At 52.7% G+C, this 24,430-nt stretch overlaps 1 protein-coding gene across 2 annotated transcripts in view; it reads left to right on the plus strand.

Annotated features, from left to right (window-relative positions):
* The first annotated feature begins 11,491 nt into the window (after positions 1-11,491).
* The window catches only part of DEPDC1B (DEP domain containing 1B), a 70,750-nt gene continuing 57,811 nt past the window's right edge, over positions 11,492-24,430 (plus strand). For both annotated transcript variants that reach the window (XM_075342606.1, XM_075342612.1), the window contains exon 1: positions 11,492-11,660. In XM_075342606.1, the coding sequence (XP_075198721.1) occupies positions 11,613-11,660 (48 nt within the window). In that variant the 5' untranslated portion in view covers positions 11,492-11,612. The remainder of the gene's footprint in view (positions 11,661-24,430) is intronic.

Genomic DNA, 24,430 nt, shown 5'->3' on the forward strand with positions numbered 1-24,430 from the left:
CAGGAGCGAATATTGCAAAGGTTCTATTGGCCCGGGGTCTTTGGGGAGGTAAAACGGTTCTGCGAAACCTGCCCGGAGTGTCAGCTTACCGCACCCCTGACCCACTTTCGCAGTCCGTTGGTACCGTTACCCATTATAGAAGTCCCTTTTGAACGGATAGGGATGGATCTGGTGGGGCCCCTCGTAAAGTCGGCTCGAGGGCACCAGCATATCCTAGTGATCGTTGACTATGCCACCCGGTATCCAGAGGCGATACCTCTCAGACATACTGCAGCCAAGCTGATAGCTCGGGAGTTGTTTGCTGTGTTCTGCCGGGTGGGGTTGCCCAAGGAGATCCTTACGGATCAGGGGACCCCATTCATGTCTAAAGTGACCAAAGAGCTATGCCGGCTACTCCAGATCAAGCAGTTGCGTACGTCTGTGTATCATCCTCAGACTGATGGTTTAGTGGAACGATTCAATAAAACCCTGAAAACCATGCTCAAAAGGGTGATTTCCAAAGATGGGAAAGACTGGGATATGATGCTTCCCTATTTGATGTTTGCCATACGAGAGGTGCCACAGGCATCCACGGGGTTTTCGCCTTTTGAATTGTTATACGGGCGACATCCCCGGGGATTGTTGGACCTGGCAAAAGAAACCTGGGAGCAGGAGCCCACCCCCCATAAAAGTGTGATTGAACACATTTTGGGTATGCAGAACCGCATAAGCGCGGTCATGCCAATTGTGAAGGAGCATTTACAGGAGGCTCAGGCCGCGCAAAGCGGCCGCTACAATAGACAAGCCACCGTGCGGACCTTTAAACCCGGGGATCGGGTGTTGGTATTGATTCCCACGGCGGAGAGTAAATTCCTGGCTCAGTGGCAAGGCCCCTACGAGATAAAGGAAAGAGTCGGGGTGGTTAACTATAAAGTATTGCAGCCCGGTAGGCGGAAACCGGAACAAATATACCATGTCAACCTATTAAAACCTTGGCAGGAACGGGAAAACCTGATGGCTGTTTTTTCCCCACCTCCCTCCTCTTCGGGTCGTTCACATCCGGCTCCAGCGACCTCCGGAGAGGACGAACCGGAAGTAAGGATTGGAGAAGCCCTCACCAAGACTCAGAGGCGAGAGGCCAGACGGTTGGTTCAGCAGAACCCCGATGTCTTCTCCGAACTGCCCGGTAGGACCAGTCTGATACGACATGATATTGTCACCGAGCCCCACCTGAAGGTACGCCTGAAGTCATACCGAGTACCGGAGGCTCGACGACAAGCCATATCGGAGGAAGTAAAGACAATGTTACGCCTGGGGGTCATCGAAAAATCCCGGAGTGAATGGGCTAGTCCGATTGTCCTAATACCAAAACCCGATGGCTCCTTAAGGTTCTGCAATGACTTTAGGAGATTGAACGAAATATCCAAGTTCGATCTCTACCCCATGCCCCGGGTGGATGAGCTGATTGATAGGCTGGGACAGGCGCGATATTTTACCACGCTCGACCTGACCAAGGGGTACTGGCAGGTGCCACTAACGGAGTCCGCCAAGGAGAAAACCGCTTTTGTTACGCCGGAGGGTCTCTTCCACTATGTTGTCTTGCCTTTTGGGTTACATGGCGCTCCGGCCACGTTCCAGAGGTTGATGGACTTAGTGCTGGAACCCCACCAGGCGTATGCATCAGCGTACCTTGATGACATCATTATTTACAGCTCCGAATGGCAGACTCACTTGGAACAGGTACAAGCGGTGGTGGACGCGCTTCGAACAGCCGGATTGACAGCCAATCCCAAGAAATGTGCATTGGGACTCACGGAAGCCCGCTACTTGGGCTACGTGATAGGCCAAGGAGTGATTAAGCCCCAAATTAACAAGGTCGAGGCGATCCAGAAGTGGCCTAGACCCCTGACCACGAAGCAGGTTAGGGCCTTCCTGGGTATCGTGGGGTACTACAGGAGGTTTGTAAACGATTTTGCGGGACTATCAGCCCCCTTGACGGACCTTCTCAAAGGCAAGAAGTCCGTCATGGTGCGCTGGACTCCGCAGGCCGAGGACTCCTTCCGGGCCCTGAAGGAGGTCCTGTGCGGACAGCCCGTTCTGGTCAACCCTGATTTCCGGAAGGAGTTCATAGTACAGACTGACGCCTCGGAGGTCGGCCTGGGGGCAGTGCTGTCTCAGGTGGTTCAGGGGGAGGAACACCCCGTCACCTTCTTAAGTAGGAAGCTCACCCCTCCCGAGCGGAATTATAGCGTAGTGGAGAAGGAGTGCCTGGCGATCAAGTGGGCCTTGGAGTCCCTACGCTATTACCTGCTGGGACGTCAGTTTCGCTTGGTGACGGATCACTCTTCACTGGTCTGGATGAGGTCCGCCAAGGAACGGAATGCCCGGGTTACCCGGTGGTTCCTTTCTCTGCAGAACTTCCGGTATACGGTTGAACACCGGGCCGGTAGGTTGCAGGGCAACGCCGATGCCTTGTCCCGCGGCCCGTGTTTGATGGCAGGAGTTCAACCCCGCACGCTTGAACTGAGGGGGGGGGGTATGTGAGACTGTGACCGGGGTTATCTATGACGGCCGGTATGTCTCGCCCCGGTTGTGCTCACTCCATGATAATCCACTATAGGGTTAATGCTGTTTTCCCTACAGGCTGAAGGGAGGGATAAATAGATTCAGGAACAAGGGCAGGTGTGCCGGGTGTGAGGGGGTGATCACATCTCCCTGAGTTCTCTGCCGGAAAGGCACCTATGTACTATTGTGAACTTTTTCTTTGGAATAAACCGTGTGCTGTGAACCTTGGTGCCTGGATTCCGTGTCTTCTGCAGCGCAGCCGACGACGCTACCTCACAATATATATATATAATATATATATATATATATATATATAAAATATATATTACACTGTATGTATGTATATACATATGTATGGATAGATATATATATACACACACACACACACCCCCCCAGTGGAACCTTGGATTAAGAGTAACTTGGTTTGAGAGCGTTTTGCAAGACAAGCAAAGCTTTTTAAGAATTTGTAACTTGGTTTAAGAGCAATAAGAACAAATATTCACCCTGCACACTTCCGGTTCTGTCCTTTCTTCACACTCTGACCCGGAGTATACCATTGTACAGTATATACTATATAACATGTCTATCAATTTGCAATTTGGATACAGTGTAGTAGTTTCTTTCTGATAAGCAGTACAGCACATTGCTTGTACTATATTCTACGTAATTGCCTGTGCAGTATTCCAACCTTACATTTGGCTTAGTTCTGCCCTTATTTTGGGAAGAATAGTGTGACGCCCTGGACTAGCCAGGTAGTCACAGGTAGACCCCCTGGAGAGGAGTTCGGATAGCCTGAGGCGAGAAAAACACAAAACAGATCTGTTAGGAGTTAGAGGAGAGTAGTATCAGTGTGTTAACGACTGTCAGGGATCTGGGTAGGAGCCCAGAGTCCCTGTGACCAGGAGGCAGACAGTGGTTGCCGCCTGCAGGAGCCGGGAAGACAGCTGGTGGAACCATAAAGGACCGGGACAGGGTAGTGGCCCGCCGGTACCGAACCGGGGAGCCAACTGGAAACCGGAACACCAGGAGGGGTACTCAGACCCAGAACGAGGTCCAGAAGCCACTGCAGCACGTCGAATACACTGATTGAGGTCTGGACCTTAGGTCCTTTCCCGTCCCAAGACCCGAAAGATGGCAACAGCCCACGGAGGGGGATAGAAAGCCACCGCACAGGCAGAGAGATCCCATGGGCCAGCGCCTGCGGGCAAACGGGTTCCCCGACACACATAAAGCCGGGGAGCAGACTACCGTTGCTGAAGCTTAGGCAGTCAAGTTCTACCTCAGAGGTGCAGGAGAAAGGCGGGAACCACCAACCTGAGAAAGGGGCAAAGCACAGCCGGCTGCAGGCACCGACCACCATCCTTTTTGGTTTACCAGAGACTCCGGTGAGACACAGCTCCACTATTAACAGTAGGGAGCAGGACCGGGACAGCTTTATGCCTATGGGCCACCTGAACACTTCAAATTTTGTGCATGTAGGCAAGCTCCGGATCACCCGGCAGTACTATAGGGGAGGGATACCCGGACGGGCTCCCCCAAGAGGGCAGCAGCACCCAGAAACTTGGTTTACCTTGTTGTCAGAGTCTGCTTTCATTACCGATGCTGCCTGAGTGAGTACACGATTCTCCCCTGCGTCCAACAAGCCCTGCGCTCCCCTACATCCCACCATTCAGAGTCCCAGGGCCTTCCCTACCTGTGGAGGGAACGTCACCTGGCTGCCCCCATTCCATCTTCCCCCAGGTACTCCCATCGGCAGCGGCGTTAATCCCTGTTACCGCACACCATAGGTGGTGTCACGAACTATATCTCCCATGTAAATAGCCGCCCTTCTTCATTTGAGAGTGGCCTCTGGCCACAAGTAACCATCCCGGACCCGATGTGCACTCTGCACCCCATCCCCCATCTTGACAGAAAATAACAGAAAAGTTGAAATTTTTGCAAATTTATTAAACAAGAAAAACTGAAATATCACATGGACATAAGTATTCAGACCCTTTGCTCAGTATTGAGTAGAAGCACCTTTTTGAGCTAGTAAGTCCCCTGCACATGGCCCCCACTCTCCCCAGTTATAAGCCCCCTGTGTGACGCCCTGGACTAGCCAGGTAGTCACAGACAGGGCCTTGCACAAACACCCGTCCCCCTAACAAGGTAACAGCAGCCAACCTAAAAACCCTGAGTCACCCCTCTCAGGTCTTGACGTTCATACCAGGGGGGCAGAGCCAGGCGGTTGGCCACGCCCACCGAGGAGTTCGGATAGCCTCAGGCGGGAAAAACGGAGAGACCCGTTAGGAGGGAGAGGAGAGTGGAGTAGTTGGAGAGGAGTTAAGAGAAAACGTCTGTCAGGGATCTGGGTCGTAGCCCAGATACCCTGTGGCCAGGAGGCAGACGGTGGTTGCCGCCTGCAGGAGCGGGGAAGACGGCTGGTGGAACCGTAAGGGACCGGGAGAGGGTAGTGGCCCGCCGGTACAGAACCTGGGAACCAACTGGAAACCGGAGCACCAGGAGGGGTACTCAGACCCAGAACGAGGTCCAGAAGCCACTGGAGCACGTCGAATACACTGATTGAGGTCTGGACCTTAGGTCCTTTCCCGTCCCAAGACCCGAAAGATGGCAACAGCCCACGGAGGGGGATAGAAAGCCACCGCACAGGCAGAGAGATCCCACGGGCCAGCGCCTGCGGCAAATGGGTTCCCCGACACACATAAAGCCGGGGAGCAGACTACCGTTGCTGAAGCATAGGCAGTCAAGTTCTACCACAGAGGTACAGGAGAAAGGCGGGAACCACCAACCTGAGAAAGGGGCAAAGCACAGCCGGCTGCGGGCACCGACCACCATCCTTTTTGGTTTACCAGAGACTCCGGTGTATGTCATAGTGAGTACAATAGTGCCCTCGGGCCACGCACCACACCGTACCACACCGCCTGCACCTCGCAACCATCCTCCCCGGGACCATCACACCCTGCCCACGGATGGGTCAACACCAGGCTGCATAACACCGTCCCCGGGAGCCTAGTTAACGGCAGCGGTGGTGTCCACATTCACCACAACCCGTGGGTGGCGTCACGAACTTACACCCCTAAACTCCATGGCCTCGGCCATGAACCTTCCCCCACCGAAATCCCTACACGTAGCGCCAGCTTCCCTTCAGAGCGACGTGACCCCCGGGCCCGGAGGAGCTTGAGCCACCCACCGACGAGCACGAATCCGTGCGGCTCGGCAGCCGGCCGAGCCCTGGGGCGGTACAATAGATTTGGGGGTGTTTTTTGTGTATTGTACTAGAATAAAGGATGTCATATTTCTACATTTTTTTTTCTCTATAGTGTATCTCCCGCACACCAACAATTCTATTGTAAGCTAAGCTAACATGCAGTTTAATTTGTTTTATATGTCTTTTACTGTACTGTTCAGTATTTTTTATAAGTGCACTGTGATATTTTTATATGAATACTGTACATTAGTTTGCATTACTGTAATAAGTTTTTATAAATACAGTAAATATTTTTGGGTTGTGGAACGAAATGTCTGTGTTTTCAATTATTTCCTATGGGAAATTTGCTTTGATATAAGAGTAACTCGGTTTAAGAGCACATTCCTGGATCGAATTATACTCGTAATACAAGGTTCTACTGTATATATATATATGTGACGCCCTGGACTTGCCAGGTAGTCACAGACAGGCCCTTGCACAAACACCCCTCCCCTAACAAGGTAACAGCAGCCAACCTAAAAACCCTGAGTCACCCCTCTCAGGTCTTGACGTTCATACCAGGGGGGCAGAGCCAGGCGGTTGGCCACGCCCACCGAGGAGTTCGGATAGCCTCAGGCGGGAAAAACGGAGAGACCCGTTAGGAGGGAGAGGAGAGTGGAGTAGTTGGCGAGGAGTTAAGAGAAAACGTCTGTCAGGGATCTGGGTCGTAGCCCGGATACCCTGTGGCCAGGAGGCAGACGGTGGTTGCCGCCTGCAGGAGCGGGGAAGACGGCTGGTGGAACCGAACCATAAGGGACCGGGAGAGGGTAGTGGCCCGCCGGTACCGAACCTGGGAACCAACTGGAAACCGGAGCACCAGGAGGGGTACTCAGACCCAGAACAAGGTCCAGAAGCCACTGGATCACGTTGAATTTACTGATTGAAGTCTGGACCTTAGGTCCTTTCCCGTCCCAAGACCAGAAAGACGGCAACAGCCTACCGAGGGGGATAGAAAGCCACCGCACAGGCAGAGAGATCCCATGGGCCAGCGCCTGCGGGCAAACGGGTTCCCCAACACACATACAGTTAGGTCCAGAAATATTTGGACAGTGACACAATTTTCGCGAGTTGGGCTCTGCATGCCACCACATTGGATTTGAAATGAAATCTCTACAGCAGAATTCAAGTGCAGATTGTAACGTTTAATTTGAAGGTTTGAACAAAAATATCTGATAGAAATTGTAGGAATTGTACACATTTCTTTACAAACACTCCACATTTTAGGAGGTCAAAAGTAATTGGACAAATAAACCAAACCCAAACAAAATATTTTTATTTTCAATATTTTGTTGCGAATCCTTTGGAGGCAATCACTGCCTTAAGTCTGGAACCCATGGACATCACCAAACGCTGAGTTTCCTCCTTCTTAATGCTTTGCTAGGCCTTTACAGCCGCAGCCTTCAGGTCTTGCTTGTTTGTGGGTCTTTCCGTCTTAAGTCTGGATTTGAGCAAGTGAAATGCATGCTCAATTGGGTTAAGATCTGGTGATTGACTTGGCCATTGCAGAATGTTCCACTTTTTTGCACTCATGAACTCCTGGGTAGCTTTGGCTGTATGCTTGGGGTCATTGTCCATCTGTACTATGAAGCGCCGTCCGATCAACTTTGCGGCATTTGGCTTAATCTGGGCTGAAAGTATATCCCGGTACACTTCAGAATTCATCCGGCTACTCTTGTCTGCTGTTATGTCATCAATAAACACAAGTGACCCAGTGCCATTGAAAGCCATGCATGCCCATGCCATCACGTTGCCTCCACCATGTTTTACAGAGGATGTGGTGTGCCTTGGATCATGTGCCGTTCCCTTTCTTCTCCAAACTTTTTTCTTCCCATCATTCTGGTACAGGTTGATCTTTGTCTCATCTGTCCATAGAATACTTTTCCAGAACTGAGCTGGCTTCATGAGGTGTTTTTCAGCAAATTTAACTCTGGCCTGTCTATTTTTGGAATTGATGAATGGTTTGCATCTAGATGTGAACCCTTTGTATTTACTTTCATGGAGTCTTCTCTTTACTGTTGACTTAGAGACAGATACACCTACTTCACTGAGAGTGTTCTGGACTTCAGTTGATGTTGTGAACGGGTTCTTCTTCACCAAAGAAAGTATGCGGCGATCATCCACCACTGTTGTCATCCGTGGACGCCCAGGCCTTTTTGAGTTCCCAAGCTCACCAGTCAATTCCTTTTTTCTCAGAATGTACCTGACTGTTGATTTTGCTACTCCAAGCATGTCTGCTATCTCTCTGATGGATTTTTTCTTTTTTTTCAGCCTCAGGATGTTCTGCTTCACCTCAATTGAGAGTTCCTTAGACCGCATGTTGTCTGGTCACAGCAACAACTTCCAAATGCAAAACCACATACCTGTAATCAACCCCAGACCTTTTAACTACTTCATTGATTACAGGTTAACGAGAGAGACCCCTTCAGAGTTAATTGCAGCCCTTAGAGTCCCTTGTCCAATTACTTTTGGTCCCTTTAAAAAGAGGAGGCTATGCATTACAGAGCTATGATTCCTAAACCCTTTCTCCGATCTGGATGTGAAAACTCTCATATTGCAGCTGGGAGTGTGCACTTTCAGCCCATATTATATATATAATTGTATTTCTGAACATGTTTTTGTAAACAGCTAAAATAACAAAACTTGTGTCACTGTCCAAATATTTCTGGACCTAACTGTACAGCTGGGGAGCGTACTACCGTTGCTGAAGCGTAGGCAGTCAAACTCTACAAAACGAGGTGCAGGAGAAAGGCGGGAACCACCGAACCGGGTCGGGGACCAGGTGCAGCCGGCTGCGGGCACCGACCACCATCTTTTTGGTTTACCAGACTCCGGTGTATGTCATAGTGAGTACAACAGTACCCTCGGGCTGCGCACCGCACCGCACTAACACGCCCGCACCTTGCAACCACCGGGCCCCGGGACCATCACCCCCTGCCCACGGAGGGGTCAACACCAGGCTGCACAACACCGTCCCTGGGAGCCTAGTTAACGGCAGCGGTGGTGTCCGCACTCACCACAACCCGTGGGTGGCGTCACGAACTTACATTCCTAAACACCACGGCCCCGTCCGTGAACCTCGCCACCGAAACCCTCATGTAGCGCCAGCCTCCCTTCAGAGCGACGTGACCCCCGGGTCTTGAGGCGCTCGAGCCACCCACCAAACGAGCCCGGACCCGAGGCGGTACACCTGCACACAGCCCCATTATCCCAGGTATAAGACCCCTGCACACGGACCCCAGTATCCCAGATATAAGCCCCCCTGGACAGGGCCCCCATTATCCCAGGTATAAGCCCCCCCCTGCACATGGACCCCAGTATCCCAGGTATAAGCCCCCCATACACGGACCCCATTATCCTAGGTATAAGCCCCCCATACACGGACCCCATTATCCCAGGTATAAGCCCCCCCTGCACACGGCCCCCATTATCTCAGGTATAAGCTCCCTGCACACGGCCCGCATTATCCCAGGTATAAGCTCCCCATACACGGACCCCATTATCCTAGGTATAAGCCCCCCTGCACACGGCCCCTATTATCCCAGGTATAAGCCCCCCCTGCACACGGCCCCCATTAACCCAGGTATAAGCTCCCTGCACACGGACCCCATTATCCCAGGTATAAGCCCCCCTGCACATGGCCCCCATTATCCCAGGAATAAGCTCCCCCTGCACACGGCCCCCATTATCCCAGGTATAAGCCCCCCCTGCACACTGACCCCATTATCCCAGATACTAACTAGTCCCCCCTGCACACAGACCCTATTATCCCAGGTACTAGTCCCCCCCCCCCCGCACACGGACCCCATTATCCCAGGTATAAGCTCCCTGCACACGGCCTGCATTATCCCAGGTATAAGTCCCCCCTGCACACGGCCCCCATTATCCCAGGTATAAGCTCCCTGCACACGGACCCCATTATCCCAGGTATAAGCCCCCCTGTACACGGACCCCATTATCCCAGGTATAAACCCCCCTGCACATGGACCCCCCATTATCCCAGGTATAAACCCCCCCTGCACACGGACCCCATTATCCCATGTATAAGCCCCCCTGCACACAGCCCCCATTATCCTAGGTATAAGCCCCCCCTGCACACGGACCCCATAATCCCAGGTATAAGCCCCCCCGCACACGGACCCCATTATCCCAGGTATAAGCCCCCCCCCTGCACACGGCCCCCATTATCCCAGGTATAAGCCCCCCTGCACATGGACCCCATTATCCCAGGTATAAGCTCCCTGCACACGGCCCCCATTATCCCAAGTATAAGCCCCCCGTACACGGACCCCATTATCCCAGGTATAAACCCCTCTGCACACCCCATTATCCCAGGTATAAGCCCTCCCTGCACACGGACCCCATTATCCCAGGTATAAGCTCCCTGCACACGGACCCCATTATCCCAGGTATAAGCTCCCTGCACACGGCCTGCATTATCCCAGGTATAAGCCCCCCCTGCACACGGCCCCCATTATCCCAGGTATAAGCCCCCCTGCACACGGACCCCCCATTATCCCAGGTATAAACCCCCCCTGCACACGGACCCCATTATCCCATGTATAAGCCCCCCTGCACACGGCCCCCATTATCCTAGGTATAAGCCCCCCCTGCACACGGACCCCATTATGTCAGGTATAAGCCCCCCCGCACACGGACCCCATTATCCCAGGTATAAGCTCCCTACACACGGACCCCATTATCCCAGGTATAAGCTCCCTGCACACGGACCCCATTATCCCAGGTATAAGCCCCCCCGCACATGGACCTCATTATCCCAGGTATAAGCCCCCCCCTGCAGACGGCCCCCATTATCCCAGGTATAAGCCCCTCCGCACATGGACCCCATTATCCCAGGTATAAGCCCCCCCGCACACGACCCCCATTATCCCAGGTATAAGCCCCCCCGCACACGGACCCCATTATCCCAGGTATAAGCCCCCCCGCACATGGACCTCATTATCCCAGGTATAAGCCCCCCCCTGCACACGGCCCCCATTATCCCAGGTATAAGCCCCTCCGCACATGGACCCCATTATCCCAGGTATAAGCCCCCCCGCACACGACCCCCATTATCCCAGGTATAAGCTCCCTGCACACGGCCCCCATTATCCCAGGTATAAGCTCCCCCTGCAGACTGCCCCCATTATCCCATGTATAAGCCCCCCCCGCACACGGACCCATTATCCCAGGTATAAGCCCTCCCTGCACACGGACCCCATTATCCCAGGTATAAGCCCCCCCCCCGCACATGGACCCCATTATCCCAGGTATAAGCCCCCCCGCACACGACCCCCATTATCCCAGGTATAAGCTTCCTGCACACGGCCCCCATTATCCCAGGTATAAGCTCCCCCTGCAGACTGCCCCCATTATCCCATGTATAAGCCCCCCCGCACACGGACCCATTATCCCAGGTATTAGCCCTCCCTGCACACGGACCCCATTATCCCAGGTATAAGCCCCCCCCCTGCACACGACCCCCATTATGCCAGGTATAAGCCCCCCCTGCACACGGACCCCATTATCCCAGGTATAGGCTCCCTGCACACGGACCCCATTATCCCAGGTACAAGCCCCCCACACACGGATCCTAGCTCCCTGCACACGGCCCCCATTATCCCAGGTACAAGCCTCTTGCCCACAGCTCCTCCCCCTACAAGTGACTAGAATCCTCCGGTCTGTCGCATCCCTCCCCAGAGACGTCACGTGGTGTCACCACAGCCAATAGGCGGCCTCTGTCCCACAGGTACAAGATTCAAACTGCTCCGGTCTCCTGGAGACACCGCGGCCCCGGCAGGAGGCGGCCGGGCAGCACCGGGACATGGAGCCCCGCATCATAGGCCCGGGCCCGTACAGAGCTACCAAACTGGTGAGAGCTGTGTGATGTGCTCGGTGTGAGGGATGGAGTCGGCGCCTCAGGAGGCTGCATGGGAATGTGCTGTGCTCTATTGTACCACATTCCTATACAGCGTCCTGACGACTGTACACTGCGCTGTGGTGACGTCATAGCCATTTGTATATGGGGACATATTGGTCCTTATTGTCGGGCTGAGCTGCTGCAGACTGGAGCCCAGGCCCAGACTCGTCATTTGTAGTTTCTTCAGGTCACTTTTTGTCTTGTATTTGAGGACGGGTTTTGCAGTAATGTCGTTAGTCTGGAGACTGCAAATCCAAGAATGAAAAGAGGAGCAAATTACTCTGGAAACAGGAGACACAGCCATGGTGAATTGGGGGCTTAATTTGTAGAGGTGGTCCTCACCACTGATGGGGCAATAGATGGCTGTGTGGGGGAGGGTCACCTGCCCACCTATGAGTTTTTATCCTGTTTTTGGCGCAGCGCATATTTGCTGCACCTGGTACATCCCCACCATCACTGTTAGCAGTATTCTGGGCGCAGTGTATTTTACTGTGTTGTACGGTTCCAGCACAGTGGATGGGATTTCTAGAAAACAAAGTTCCGCAGAACCCTGACCGTGGGCACGGACGCTGCGATCTCCCACGGAGAACACTCGCGTTTCTGCCGGAGGGATGACACTATGTCCAGAACGTCCTTTTCGTGGGATTAATAGATATCTCCTGTCCACTGTGCTTCTTTTTTACCAATACAAAGTGTTTTGAATTCTCAAACACTGAGGCTTTTGTGTGGAATTTCTCCATAGACTTGCATTAGATGTGAAAAATGTGTATTCATTTTTAGTGTGTTCCCGGGTCACCATGGTGACGATTGGGCCCTCGCAATTACATCACGGGTTCACCGATTGGAGAAGAGAGGGAGCGCAATCTCCCAATCCCCTAGGTTTTGATATTGATCATGACATTTATGGGGTTAAACAGTCAGGGACGATGCAGAGACCATCCTTGGCTGTGAGAAAGCCATCTGTGGCAGTGATTATGCCGGGCACAGCACCTGTGACCCCGCGATCGCCAGGGCATACCTGTACATCCTAAATCAGAAACAAATTTCCTTCTAACATGTATAGGTTCGTTCAAGGTCGTGAAAGGGTTAAGGACTCTGTTGTCTGAAACTTATAAGGCTTAACATGTATGCTTTCTGTTCCCCAAGTTGTATCTACTTTTTTTGTTTCCTTTTATGAAAAGGTATTTTTAATAAATTAACATGTTAATATTTCACGGTGCTGAAACACAACTTTTATTTTGTTTATCTGCTCTCTCTGCTTTGGACAATTCCTACTTAACAGAAAAGTTCTCTTTTAAGATAATATGTCAGCAGGTTTCTGCTATGTAATATGAGAGCAGCAAGATGTAGAGGCAGAAACTCTGATTCCAGTGATGTCACTTGGCTGTTTCTTACAGTTTCGATAAAATCAGTGTTTTATCAGCAGGAGATCATCACTAGAGGACAAGTTGTCTTGTGCCATGTAGTCCTTTTTGCTCTGTCTAACACTGACAGCTTTCCATATCCCTGGCCTGAACTGTCAGTCTTCAGGAGTGCACCACCCCTGGCAGAGCAGGCTGTGGAGCGGTGCTCCTGAAGGTTGGAAACTTAAGGCTGTCACCTTTTTTTAAATCCTTTGCATTTCAATTTAAAATCAGTAGCATCCTACTTACCTCCACAATTGTTGTTGTGTTTTTTTAAATATATACTGGGCTGACAAAAATCTGCCTGAAAGATTTTTATTCCAGGTAAACTTAGTTGTGGAAAAAGCGGAGAAGTAAGCAGAAAGCACCCAGAGATGGTGCAGGAGTAGACAGTTACTGTGCAGAGGAGCATACCGAGCGGGTGATATTAGTTTCTCCTCTTTGCTTTACATGAGGGCAGTTATACCTGTCATATAAGGCCCCTTTCACATGAGTTTTTTGCCATCAGTCACAATCCGTTTTCTCTACGGATCTGTTGCAAATTTTGGCTAAACTGATGCGACGGATTCGACTAGCTGGGGGCTAAACAATAATTGGACCATGTGTACCGCTCCCGTGTCAGCAGCCGAGCCGCTCAGATCCGGAACCGCGGTGGCTCGAAGGGTCTCCGGACCCGGGAGGGGGGTCGTGCGGACACTCGAAGTAAAAGGGGGTGGATATGTACGGGGGAAATAGGAGTTTGTGACGCCACCCACGGTGCGTGGTAAGATGTAGTACCACCGCTGCTGTTGGGAGCGTCCGGTGGCGGTGGTATGGCAGCAAGGTGTTTGACCCCCTCCGTGGGTAGGGGGGTTTGCCTCAGGACCCGGTGATGGTAGCGAAGGGGTGCCGTTGGGAGAGGAAAGGGTTTCTGCGTACTCACTCAGTCCAAGAATACTGACACCGACAGCTTGTAAACCAGAATTCTGAGCACCGCTGCAGCAAGGAGGAAGCACGCTTGGATCCGTGCCCTTGGTGTTGCTTGTTAGCCTGTGACCTTTTCCGTGGCACCTTCTTCACTATTTGGACCTTGTAGTGTGGAACTAGTCAGGTCCCGCTCACCCGTATGGCTAACGGAGTGAGCTTGCTTTCAGGGTTCACGCTTGGGATTTTCTGGGCTATTTACTGGGAAAGTCCTATCCCCCTCGTTGCGTTAGTACCCTGATTTTTGGAGCAGATGAGGGATGAATCTTGAAGGCTTCACCCCCGTCGGGTAAATTACCAGGACGCTTGAAGCTACTTCCCGGCCTAGGGTCCACGTACCCCGTCGTGCCCTGGCCCCTGCCGGGAGATGGCTCAAGGCCGCCGGCCGCCCTCCTTGGCAGATCCGTGCCCCTTGACACGATCCCCTGCGACCGGAGATCCAGCTCCTACCAGGCCCAGACCAACGTCTGCACCTATTAATCTACAGGGAGCCCAGCTCCTGACCTCCTCTCTCCTCTCCTCAAACTTCACTTCTCCCTTCACAACTGACACTTCTCACTTCCTGTTACCAACCCCCCAAGTGGGTGGCCCTATTCCATTCAGGCCCCCAAATGGTGTGTCTGGTGGGTGTGGTGCAAAGTGTTCCTAGGGTTTTGACTGGCTCTGATTTTGGCAACATCAACAAGCAGGGATCCGTAACTAAGGAGGAGGTGGATACTGTGCAGAAGGGCAGATTGCATAATACCCTGTGACGACCTGATAGGCCAGGGCGTCACATATGCTCACTTAAAAAAAAAATGGAATCTGTCGCTGGATTCCGTCATTTAACGGATGACGATGGATCCTGCGCCCTTAGGCTTCCATTCTACCAAACGACGGACGGTGATGGATCTGTCGCAGTCTGTTTTTTCGACGTACACAAAAAACGTTACTTTGGCACTCGTCTCCGTCCGATTGAGAAACATTTTTCAACGGATCCGTCGATCAAAGGATGAAACGTGAGGCCATCCGTCGCTAATACAAGTCGATGAAATAAAACTGATCCAGCGGCATCAGTCGCCGGATCCGTTTTTTTCAAAATTCGACGGATTGTGACTGATGGCAAAAAACTGATGTGTGAAAGGGGCCTTAGTTGTCTCACAGTCTGCCAAATCCACCAGGTATGGGGGGCCTTCTGATGACAGATCTTGGTGTGAAGGATTGGACATGTTGGTTTTCAATTTGCCCAGTCCATTGTTTCCCTAGGAAATAAGCCACCGACACAGGTGGCAAGATGCAGTTTCTCACTCTACTTGTTAAAATATGCTTCAGGCTTGGCTGTGGGAACGGAACGAAAAAGTGTCGCGGGCGGGTAGGACGCCGCCGCTGCTGCTGCGCGCTCTCTAACGCTCGGGTCCGGCGCTGCTGCGGCTGGTCGGTGGCTCGAGCGGTGGGCCGGATCCGGGGACTCGAGCGGCGCTCCTCGCCCGTGAGTGAAAGGGGTGGTTGGTTTGGGGGATTTAGTCCGTGACTCCACCCACGGGTTGTGGTGAAGATGGGCACCACCGCTGCTGGTGACGGGGATCCCGGGAGCGATGGTAGGGAGCAGCTGGGATGTTGTTTTCCCCCTCCGTGGGTAGGGGTCGGTGGTCCCGGGGCCCGATGATGTGACGGGGAGGCAGGGTTGGTGATGTGCAGAGTTGCAGGGACAGCGCGGCGCGGTGCGGATGGCACGGGTGTACTCACTCAGTAAGAGATGCACAAAGCCTCTGTAAATCAAACGGCTGGATGGATGGGTCCCGCAGCCGGCTGCAGTGTCTCTCCCCGGACAAGTGATGGCGGCTGTCTTTCCCTGCACCTTGATGTTCTCGTTTGACTACTATGGATCCTCAACGGTAGTCCGTTCCCCGGTGTATGGGTACCGGAGGAGCCCGTTTGCCCGCAGGCGCTGGCCCTTGGGTCTCTAGCCTTAGGCGGTAGCTGTATACCCTCACGGTGTGGGCGGTTGCCTTCAATCGGGTCTTTGGCTGTTAGGAAACCCCTGGGGTTCCGGTCACATTCGGATTTGACTATTGTCGGCGGCTCCAAGCCTGGTCGGGGTCCAATGGCCCTGCCTGTGTGTGCTGGCTTCACTTAGCTCCCCGACCGGTACCGGCGGCCCAACGCCCGGTCCTACGGTTCCGCGTTGATTCACACTCCTGCAGACGGCCACCACCGTCTGCCAACCTTGCTGTCAGTGCCTGGGCCACAAACCCAGACACCCAAGTGTTTACTCCTCTCACTTCAACCTCCTCACTCTAACTTCTCAACTGTTCTGTCACTTTTTCCTGCCTCCAGGCCTGTGAACTCCTCGGTGGGTGGGGCCAACCGCTTGGCTCCACCCCACCTGGTGTGGCCATCAGACACTGGAGGGAGGCAATAAGGGTTTTGTGTTTGGCTGGTGTCACTGTCTAATGGGGGTGTTTGTGTGTTATCTGTGATGACCTGTACCACATTGCAGAGAGCTTCAGGTTCCCTATTGACGGTAAGCGAGTGGATGGTCATGCCCTATTCTCCCCGGATCAGGTACTGCTAGTTGTGCTGCACATAGTCATCCGAGGGATGTGGTTCTATGGAGATGTGATACCTATGGGGTAGAGGATGCGGCTCTGTGCCACTTGTGGTTTGGTGATTTCCTGTCACTTGTATCCTCGTGTTTCCGCAGATTGTTGGCGGCACTCCTGCTGTGGATCCTCCACTTCTCCTTTTTCAGGTCCCGGCACGTTTCTAGTGTCTATGTATTGTGTTAAGGAATGTGTTTTATTAGAGTAATGCCTCCTTCGTGTCGGGGCTGATGGATCCGCTTATGTGTCGCATTATTGAAAAACCCACTTCATCATGATGATTTTGCTTCAGTCTTGGATAATTCCACAGAAGTGCTGCACCCTAAATCCAACATAATTATCAAGCTCTCAAAACAATTTAGCATTGCGTAGACTGGAAAGACAAAATCTGCTGAGAACAGAACCAGATCTATTGTGATGTTCAACCTCTGGCTGTAAATAGAGTAAACCCACAGCAAAGGGAGATCTCGGATGACCAGAGAGTGAGACTTCTTAATTTCTGCATTTATCGACCCCACTGCCCCCCCCCCCACCCCCCTCAATGTCTCCTCCCCCCCTCAATGTCTCCTCCCCATTATCTTACAGAATGTAAGCCCGCAAGGGCAGGGCCCTCTCCCTTCTGTAATGGTCTGTCTCTTGTAACTTGTATATGTATTCTGTATGTAACCCCTTCTCATGTACAGCAACATGGAATCAATGGTGCTTTATAAATAAATATTAATAATAATTAACCCCGTAATCATTACTGAAACCAGAGAATAGCACCCTCCCTCCTGTACCCCATCATGTGCAAATGAAATGCCTCGGCCATAAGTTGTGATCGACAATCATGGTTGTTTAACCCCCTTGATGCTGCTGTGAATAACGACAATGGCATCAAGATGGTTAACAGCCGGTGAAGGTGTACCGCCCCCGTGCGAGCAGGCGGGCTGCTGCCGCTGCTCGGATCCGCGGTGGCTCGAGGGGTCTCCGGACCCGAGAGTCGCGCGGCCATTTGATTAAAAGAAAGGGGGGAGATATGTACAGGTTTTTTTTGGAAAGTTCGTGACGCCACCCACGGTGCGTGGTAATGTGAGGGACCACCACTGCCATTGGGGAGCCCCGTGACAATGGTGTGGCAGCTTGATGTTTAACTCCTCCGTGGGTAGGGGGTTTGTGTCCCAAGGCCCGTTGATGATGGATGGTGGTTGGGTGCCGTTGGGGGATAGGAACAGGGGTTTCCAATGTACTCAGTCCCAGAATAACCACACCGACAGCTTGTAAACCAAAGTTCTGAGCACCACGGTAGTCTGCGGGGAGCACGCCTGGATCCGTGCCCTTGGTGTTGTTGTTGGTCTGTGGCCCTATCCCTGGCACCGTAGTCTCGATTGGACCCGTTGGTATGAAACTCTCCGGGTCCCGCACATCTGTATGGCTAACGGAGTGAGCTTGCGCTCATGGTTCACGCGTAAGATCTCTTTGGACTGTATTGGGAAAGTCCTATCCCATCTGTGCACTAGTACCCCGATTTTGGAGCGGGTTGGGGATGACACTTGAAGTCTTCATCCCTGTTGGGTAAATTACCAGAACGCGTGAAGCTACTTTCCGGCCTGGGGTCCACGTACCTAGTCGTGCCCTTGCCCCTGCCTGGTGATAGCTCAAGGCTGCCGGCTGCCCTCCTTGGCAGTCTGTGCCCCTTGTCACTGTCCCCTGCGACTGGGTTCCGGCTCCTACCAGGCCCAGACCAACGTCTGCCACCTAGTATACAGGAGCTCTCCGCCGTGGCCTCTCCTCACGAGAGCCACTTCACCTCCTCTCTCCTTCACTCTCAACTGTCACTGTCCTCACTTTCTCCTCACCAACCCACCATGTGGGCGGCCCTATTCCCTTCAGGACACCCAATGGTGTGTCTGGTAGGTTCAAGTGCGAAGTGTTCCTAGGATTTTGATTGGCCAGCTGTTAACACCAAAGGACCAGGATCCGTAACCAAGGAGGGTAGATACTGTGCAGAAGAGCAGATTGCACAATACCCTGCGACGACCTGATAGGCCAGGGCGTCACAAAGGCTCTGTCCTTTTAAGGATCACGGGGGTCCCTATTGGTCATCATGGTTACCTGAGGCCAAGTAATGGCTGCAGGGTCTGCTACCTATGGTGGCTTGTTAGTGTGCACCTAAAGGATTAGCAAACTTCCTGACAGCAGTTTTGAATACTTTGACGAGTCTTCATTTTTAAAATGATATAATCTTTGGGGAATTCCCAATATCTCAGCTCCTCAAAGTCATTTCAAAATCGAATAGAGAAAAAAATATAGGACCCGCACACCTTTTTTAGTATTGAATTAATGCACATGTGCCGCCCCAGCAGCGGATCGAACCACTCGGATCCGTGGGCAATGTCCGTTCGTGGCTTGAGGGTCTCCGCACCCGGGGGCTCGGGGCCACACTCTAAAGTGAAAGGGGATATTTATAGGGGGATGATAGTTTGTGACGCCACCCGTTGTGTGCGGTAATTGGGCGTACCGCCGTTGTTGGGAGTACCCAGGGTGATGGATTGGGGCAGCAAGGTGTTATTTACCCTCCACGGGTAGGGGTATGCCCCGGGATCCTGGAAGGTTATTCTGCGTGCCGTGACTGGGAGATCACTCATGTATTCACTCAGCCAATAAGCAGACGCTGACAACCGGGTAAACCAAGTCTCTAGGTGCCGCTGCCTGTCTCGGGGAGCTTGTCCGGGTCCCGTGACCTGCCCTCTGGCACTAAGTTGAGATTTACTGAAGTGGCCCGGTAGTTTGCAACTTGCCGGGCCCCACTCCCCACTGTGGCGAAGTGTGGGAGCCTGCTCTCAGGGCTCACGCTTGGGATCTTGTGGGCTGCATATGTGGAAGGCCCTATCCCCCTCGTTGTGCTAGTGCCCCCGATTCTGGAGCTAGTGGGAACAGCCCATAAAGGCGCCGCTCTCCGCAGGTTAATTGCCGGGTTGCCTGAAGCTTCTCCCCGACCTAGGGTCTGTGTACCCCGCTGTGCCTTAGGTCCCGGACCGGAGATAGGACCAGGCTGCTGACCGTCCTCTTGACAGGTCCTAGGTACCTCGCCTCAATCCCCTGCGACTAGGGGTCTGACTCCTCTAGGCCCAGATGTGCCGCCCCTGCGTCAGCAGCCTGGTTGCTTGGATCCGGATCCGCGGTGGCTCGAGGGATCTCCGGACCCGGGGGTCAGAGGCCGTACGGCCACTTGGATAAAAGGGGGAGTATTTACATGGGATGGTATGGTTAAAGTTCGTGACGCCACCCGTGGTGCGTGGTAAGATGGAGTACCACCGCTGCGATTGGGAGTACCCAGTGGCGATGGTGTGGGCAGCTAGGTGTTTAAGGCTATGTGCGCACGTTGCGTACAGTTCACTGCAGAAATTTCTGCAGCGATCTGAAGAGCACATGTGCGCTTTAAATCGCTGCAGAAATGTCCGTAGTGAAGCAGATTCCATGCGCTCTGCCTGCAGCTCCTCCCATAAACAGAGCAGGAGCTGCCGGCAAAGCGCACGGAAGAAGTGACATGTCACTTCTTTTTACGCAGCGCTTCGGCAGTAGCCGAAGCGCTGCGCTCTAAAACGCCACGTGCGCACGGCCCCTGCACAATCTCCATAGACTGTGCAGGGGACGCAGGACGCATGCAGTTACGCTGCGCTACAAAGCGCAGCGTAACTGCATGTATTTGCGCAACGTGCGCACATAGCCTAACCCCTCTTGGGCAGGGGGATGCCCCGGCACTCAGTGAAGGTGACGGGGAGGTGCCGTTGGGACGGTAATGGTCACTTGTGTACTCACTTAGTCCAATAACGCTGACACCGACAACTGTGGTAAACCAAAGTTCTGGACATCGCTGCCGCTGAGAGGGAGCACGCCTGGATCCCGTGCCCGTTGGTGTTGCCTGTTAGTCTGTGACCTTTGCCTTGGCACCTAGTTTTCTGGTTGGTCCCTGTTGTATAAAACTAAACGGGTCCCGCTCCCCAGTATGGCTAACAGGGCGGGCTTGCTATCAGGGTTCACGCTTGGGATTTTCTGGACCGTGTAGTGGGAAAGTCCTATCCCCCTCGTTGCGCTAGTACCCTGATTGTGGAACGGGTGGAGAACGGATCGTGAAGGCTCCGTCCTCGTCGGGTAAATTGCCAGGACGCCTGAAGCTACTCCCTGACCTAGGGTCCACGTACCCCGTCGTGCCCTGGCCCCTGCCCGGTGATGGCACAAGGCCGCCGGCTGTCCTCCTCGACAGTCCGTGCTCCTTGTCACGATCCCCTGCGACCGGGGTCCAGCTCCTACCAGGCTCAGACCAACGTCTGCCACCTAGTAGTTCCAAGGAGTCCAACTCCTCACCTCCTCTCACTTTCACCTCCAACATTACACTCTCCTCTCCTCAGACTGACTGCTGACACTCCTGACCTCCCCTTAACCAACCCCCCCACATGGGCGACCCTAATCCACTCAGGCCGTCCACTGGTGTGTCTGGTGGGTGTGGTGCAGAGTGTTCCTAGGATTTTGATTAGCTGGTTTTGGCCACACCATAGTTGAAGACCCGTAACCAAGGAGGAGGCGGATATTGCACAGAAGGGCAGATTGCACAATACCCTGTGACGACCTGATAGGCCAGGGCGTCACACATTCACCACCTGCAACCTAGTCAGCTACTCTCGGGAGCCGCTACTCTCGGGAGCCACCGCTCCCTGCCTCCTCCACTTCACTCCTCTTCTCACTCCCTTCACTTCACTGACACTCTCCTGACCTTCCCTTCCTGACCCCTAGGTGGGTGACCCTATTCTGCTTAAGTCGCCCACTGGTGTGTCTGGTGGGGTGCGTGTGGTGCAGGGTGTTCATAGAATTTGATTTGCTGTTGGAGGCAGCACTGTAAGATGGGGACCCAGAACCATGAGGGACTTGAATACTGCACTAAGGGAAAAGAGCGTGCAGTACCGTGTGACGACCTGATAGTCCAGGGGCGTCACACACAGATTCTCTGTGGCTAATATACAAACATATACATACACGGTGTGGCACCACACTGCAAATCATGAATACATGAACTCCAATATTGCTATAAACGTTAAAAACATAAGTTATTTTAGTGATTTTTGATCAAAGAGTGCAAATGCCTCCAACCATGGATTTGTATTTCTGTACATTAATTCACTACTAAGAGTGTGCGGGTCTATTTTTTTTTTTTTTCGTGTAGTATAATATTGGGGCGTATGGCCTTCTCCAGAGTCAGCTTCCCCCATTAACCCATCTTTCCCAGACAACGTTTTACTTTTGAATAGGGATGAACGAACCCGAGGTTTGGTGCTTGGCATTCATCCCAAATACAAACTTTTACAAATAAAACCCCCAGAGTTCGAGTTCGGAGATCTTGTGCTTTACGTATGCAAACCACTCGCTTGACCATCGCTGTGCTCAGGTACACTTGGTGCTCAGCCTTGCAGTGTTTGATCGGCTCGCACTGAGTGTAGCAACAGTGTGATCGGATGTAGTGTGCGCAAAAAAACAAAACAAAACCCCACCCCTGGAAGTGATCTGCTTATGGGTGGCTGCATGTGGGTGGGAACCCGAACTACACAATTAGTGACTTCCATTGGGGTTTAGGTCAAGTCTGGGACCCAAACCGAAGTTTCTCAAAAGTTTGTCTACACCCACCGAACCGAACTTCTATGGGTCCGCTCATCTCTTCTTATGAACTCTGCCTAGTTCACTTTTTACTCCTCATTCAGATAAGGCTGTTTTAGCATATGGAGAGGTAGGACAATAGCGTTGAGGGCTCACCCATATTAGGTACACCTTTGCATAGTTGGATGGCTTGTGCGCTCTTTCATCAAAAAACGTATAGTACCTTACATTTTCAATGTTTATTAAACATTAATATTGATGGTCCCTCAACACTATTGACCTACCTCTCCATAAGTCACCTTTTAAAGGGAATCTGTCAGGTGATTTTATGGTACAAAACTAATGGCATCCTGGAATAGGGCTTGGCCAGCCCTTTCAGGCTCAGTAACTTTTATTGCTTTACCATATTCTGTTGTCTGGCTAGTCAAGTATATGTAAATCCAGATTTGTTATGCACTGCTCCCCATTGCCCACCTGTCAGCAGTGATAGTAAAACGTCAGAAGATTTTTACCATCACTGATGCCAACACGGGAGAGGTGGCTGTGGGGAGTAGTGCATAATTAGTTTAGATTTACATATGCTTGACAAGCCGGCACCCAACACGGAATTCTCTGGGACTTAAGCCTGCTTTACACGGTACGACCGATTGTGCGATTTCACAATCGATCGTACCCGCCCCCGTCCTTTTTGCGTCACGGGCAAATCGCTGCCCGTGTCGCACAAAGTTAGTAACCCCCGTCACACATACTTACCTCTCGTGCGACCTCGCTGTGGGCGGCGAACGTCCACTTCCTGGAGTGGGAGGGACGTTCGGCGTCACAGCGACGTCACACGGGCGCCGGCCAATAGAAGCGGAGGGGCGGAGATGAGCGGGACGTAAACATCCCGCCCACCTCCTTCCTTCCACATAGAGACGGCGGCGGCCGCGGGAGGCAGGTGAGCTGCTCATCGTTCCCGTGGTGTCACACGGAGCGACGTGTGCTACCACGGAAACGATGGTCAACTAAAGTAAACGATATTATGGAACCTAACGAGCAGTACCCGACTCACGATTTGTGAACGATACTGCGTCGCTAGGAGGTGTCACACAGGCCGGCATCGCCAGCGATGCCGGATGTGCGTCACAAAAACCGTGACCCCGACGATCTATCGCACGATAGATTGCCTGGTGTAAAGCAGCCTTTACAGTTTGATAACAGAAGAAGGTAGAGCAATAAAAGTTACCGAGCCGGAAAGTGCTGCCCAAGCCCTATTCCAAGATGCCTTTCATTTTTTTTTACTATAAAATCACCTGACAGATTTGTGACGCCCTGGCGCTGCCAGGTGGTCACAGAAAACATACACCCCACACAACACCTTCCCACATCAGGTTCCATGAGCCACAAAATCCTAGCCACCCCCGTCAGGGTAAGAAGGACACACCAGTGGGCAGGACCAGGCAAATTGGTAGCGCCCACCTAGGGGTATTGAGGATCCGGGGGCGGGAACAAGTTAGTTTTCTAGTTGGAGAGGAGTCTGTGACAGTGACAGACTGTCGGAGGAAAGCTGAGCGTAGTGAAGTGTAGCCAGTGTAGTGGCCCTGGTCTACTTGCTAGGTGGCAAGCAGTGGACCGTGTCCAAAGGCGACGGGAGTCTGGTCACGGGAAATCCAAAGTGGACCTTGACAGGGTTGGAGCCCGCCGGAACCGACAGCGGAGATCCGGTCCGGAAACCGTGCACAGGCGGGGTTCCTAGACCCTAGTTAGAAGACTGTTGCAAGCCCCTTCTCTAATTCACCAGGCCGGGACCAAGGTTCCAGACATTGCTTCAGAAGTGTTAGCCAGATAGAGCGAAACGGCAGCCCACCGCGGGCGATATGGTATCCGCAAACACCCACTGAAATCCCAAGGGTCAGTTTTCGTGGGCACGTCTCCCAACCAGAACATATTGGGAGCAGACTTCCCCGTTCCATACGGAGTTGTCCAGAATTGAGGAAAATTAGAGTGCCGGAGGAAGGGGGACATCGGTACACCAGCCGGGTGTGGGACCCGAGTACGACCGAACGCGGCAGCCGGCCACTGACACCTTGGTTTACCAACAGACTTGTGTGCAATTATTCAACAGTGAGTACACAAACATCCCCCGGCCCGATGCGCCACCTCTGGC

Source organism: Anomaloglossus baeobatrachus, chromosome 1 (genome assembly GCF_048569485.1).
Source record: "Anomaloglossus baeobatrachus isolate aAnoBae1 chromosome 1, aAnoBae1.hap1, whole genome shotgun sequence".
NCBI classification, from domain to species: domain Eukaryota; kingdom Metazoa; phylum Chordata; class Amphibia; order Anura; family Aromobatidae; genus Anomaloglossus; species Anomaloglossus baeobatrachus.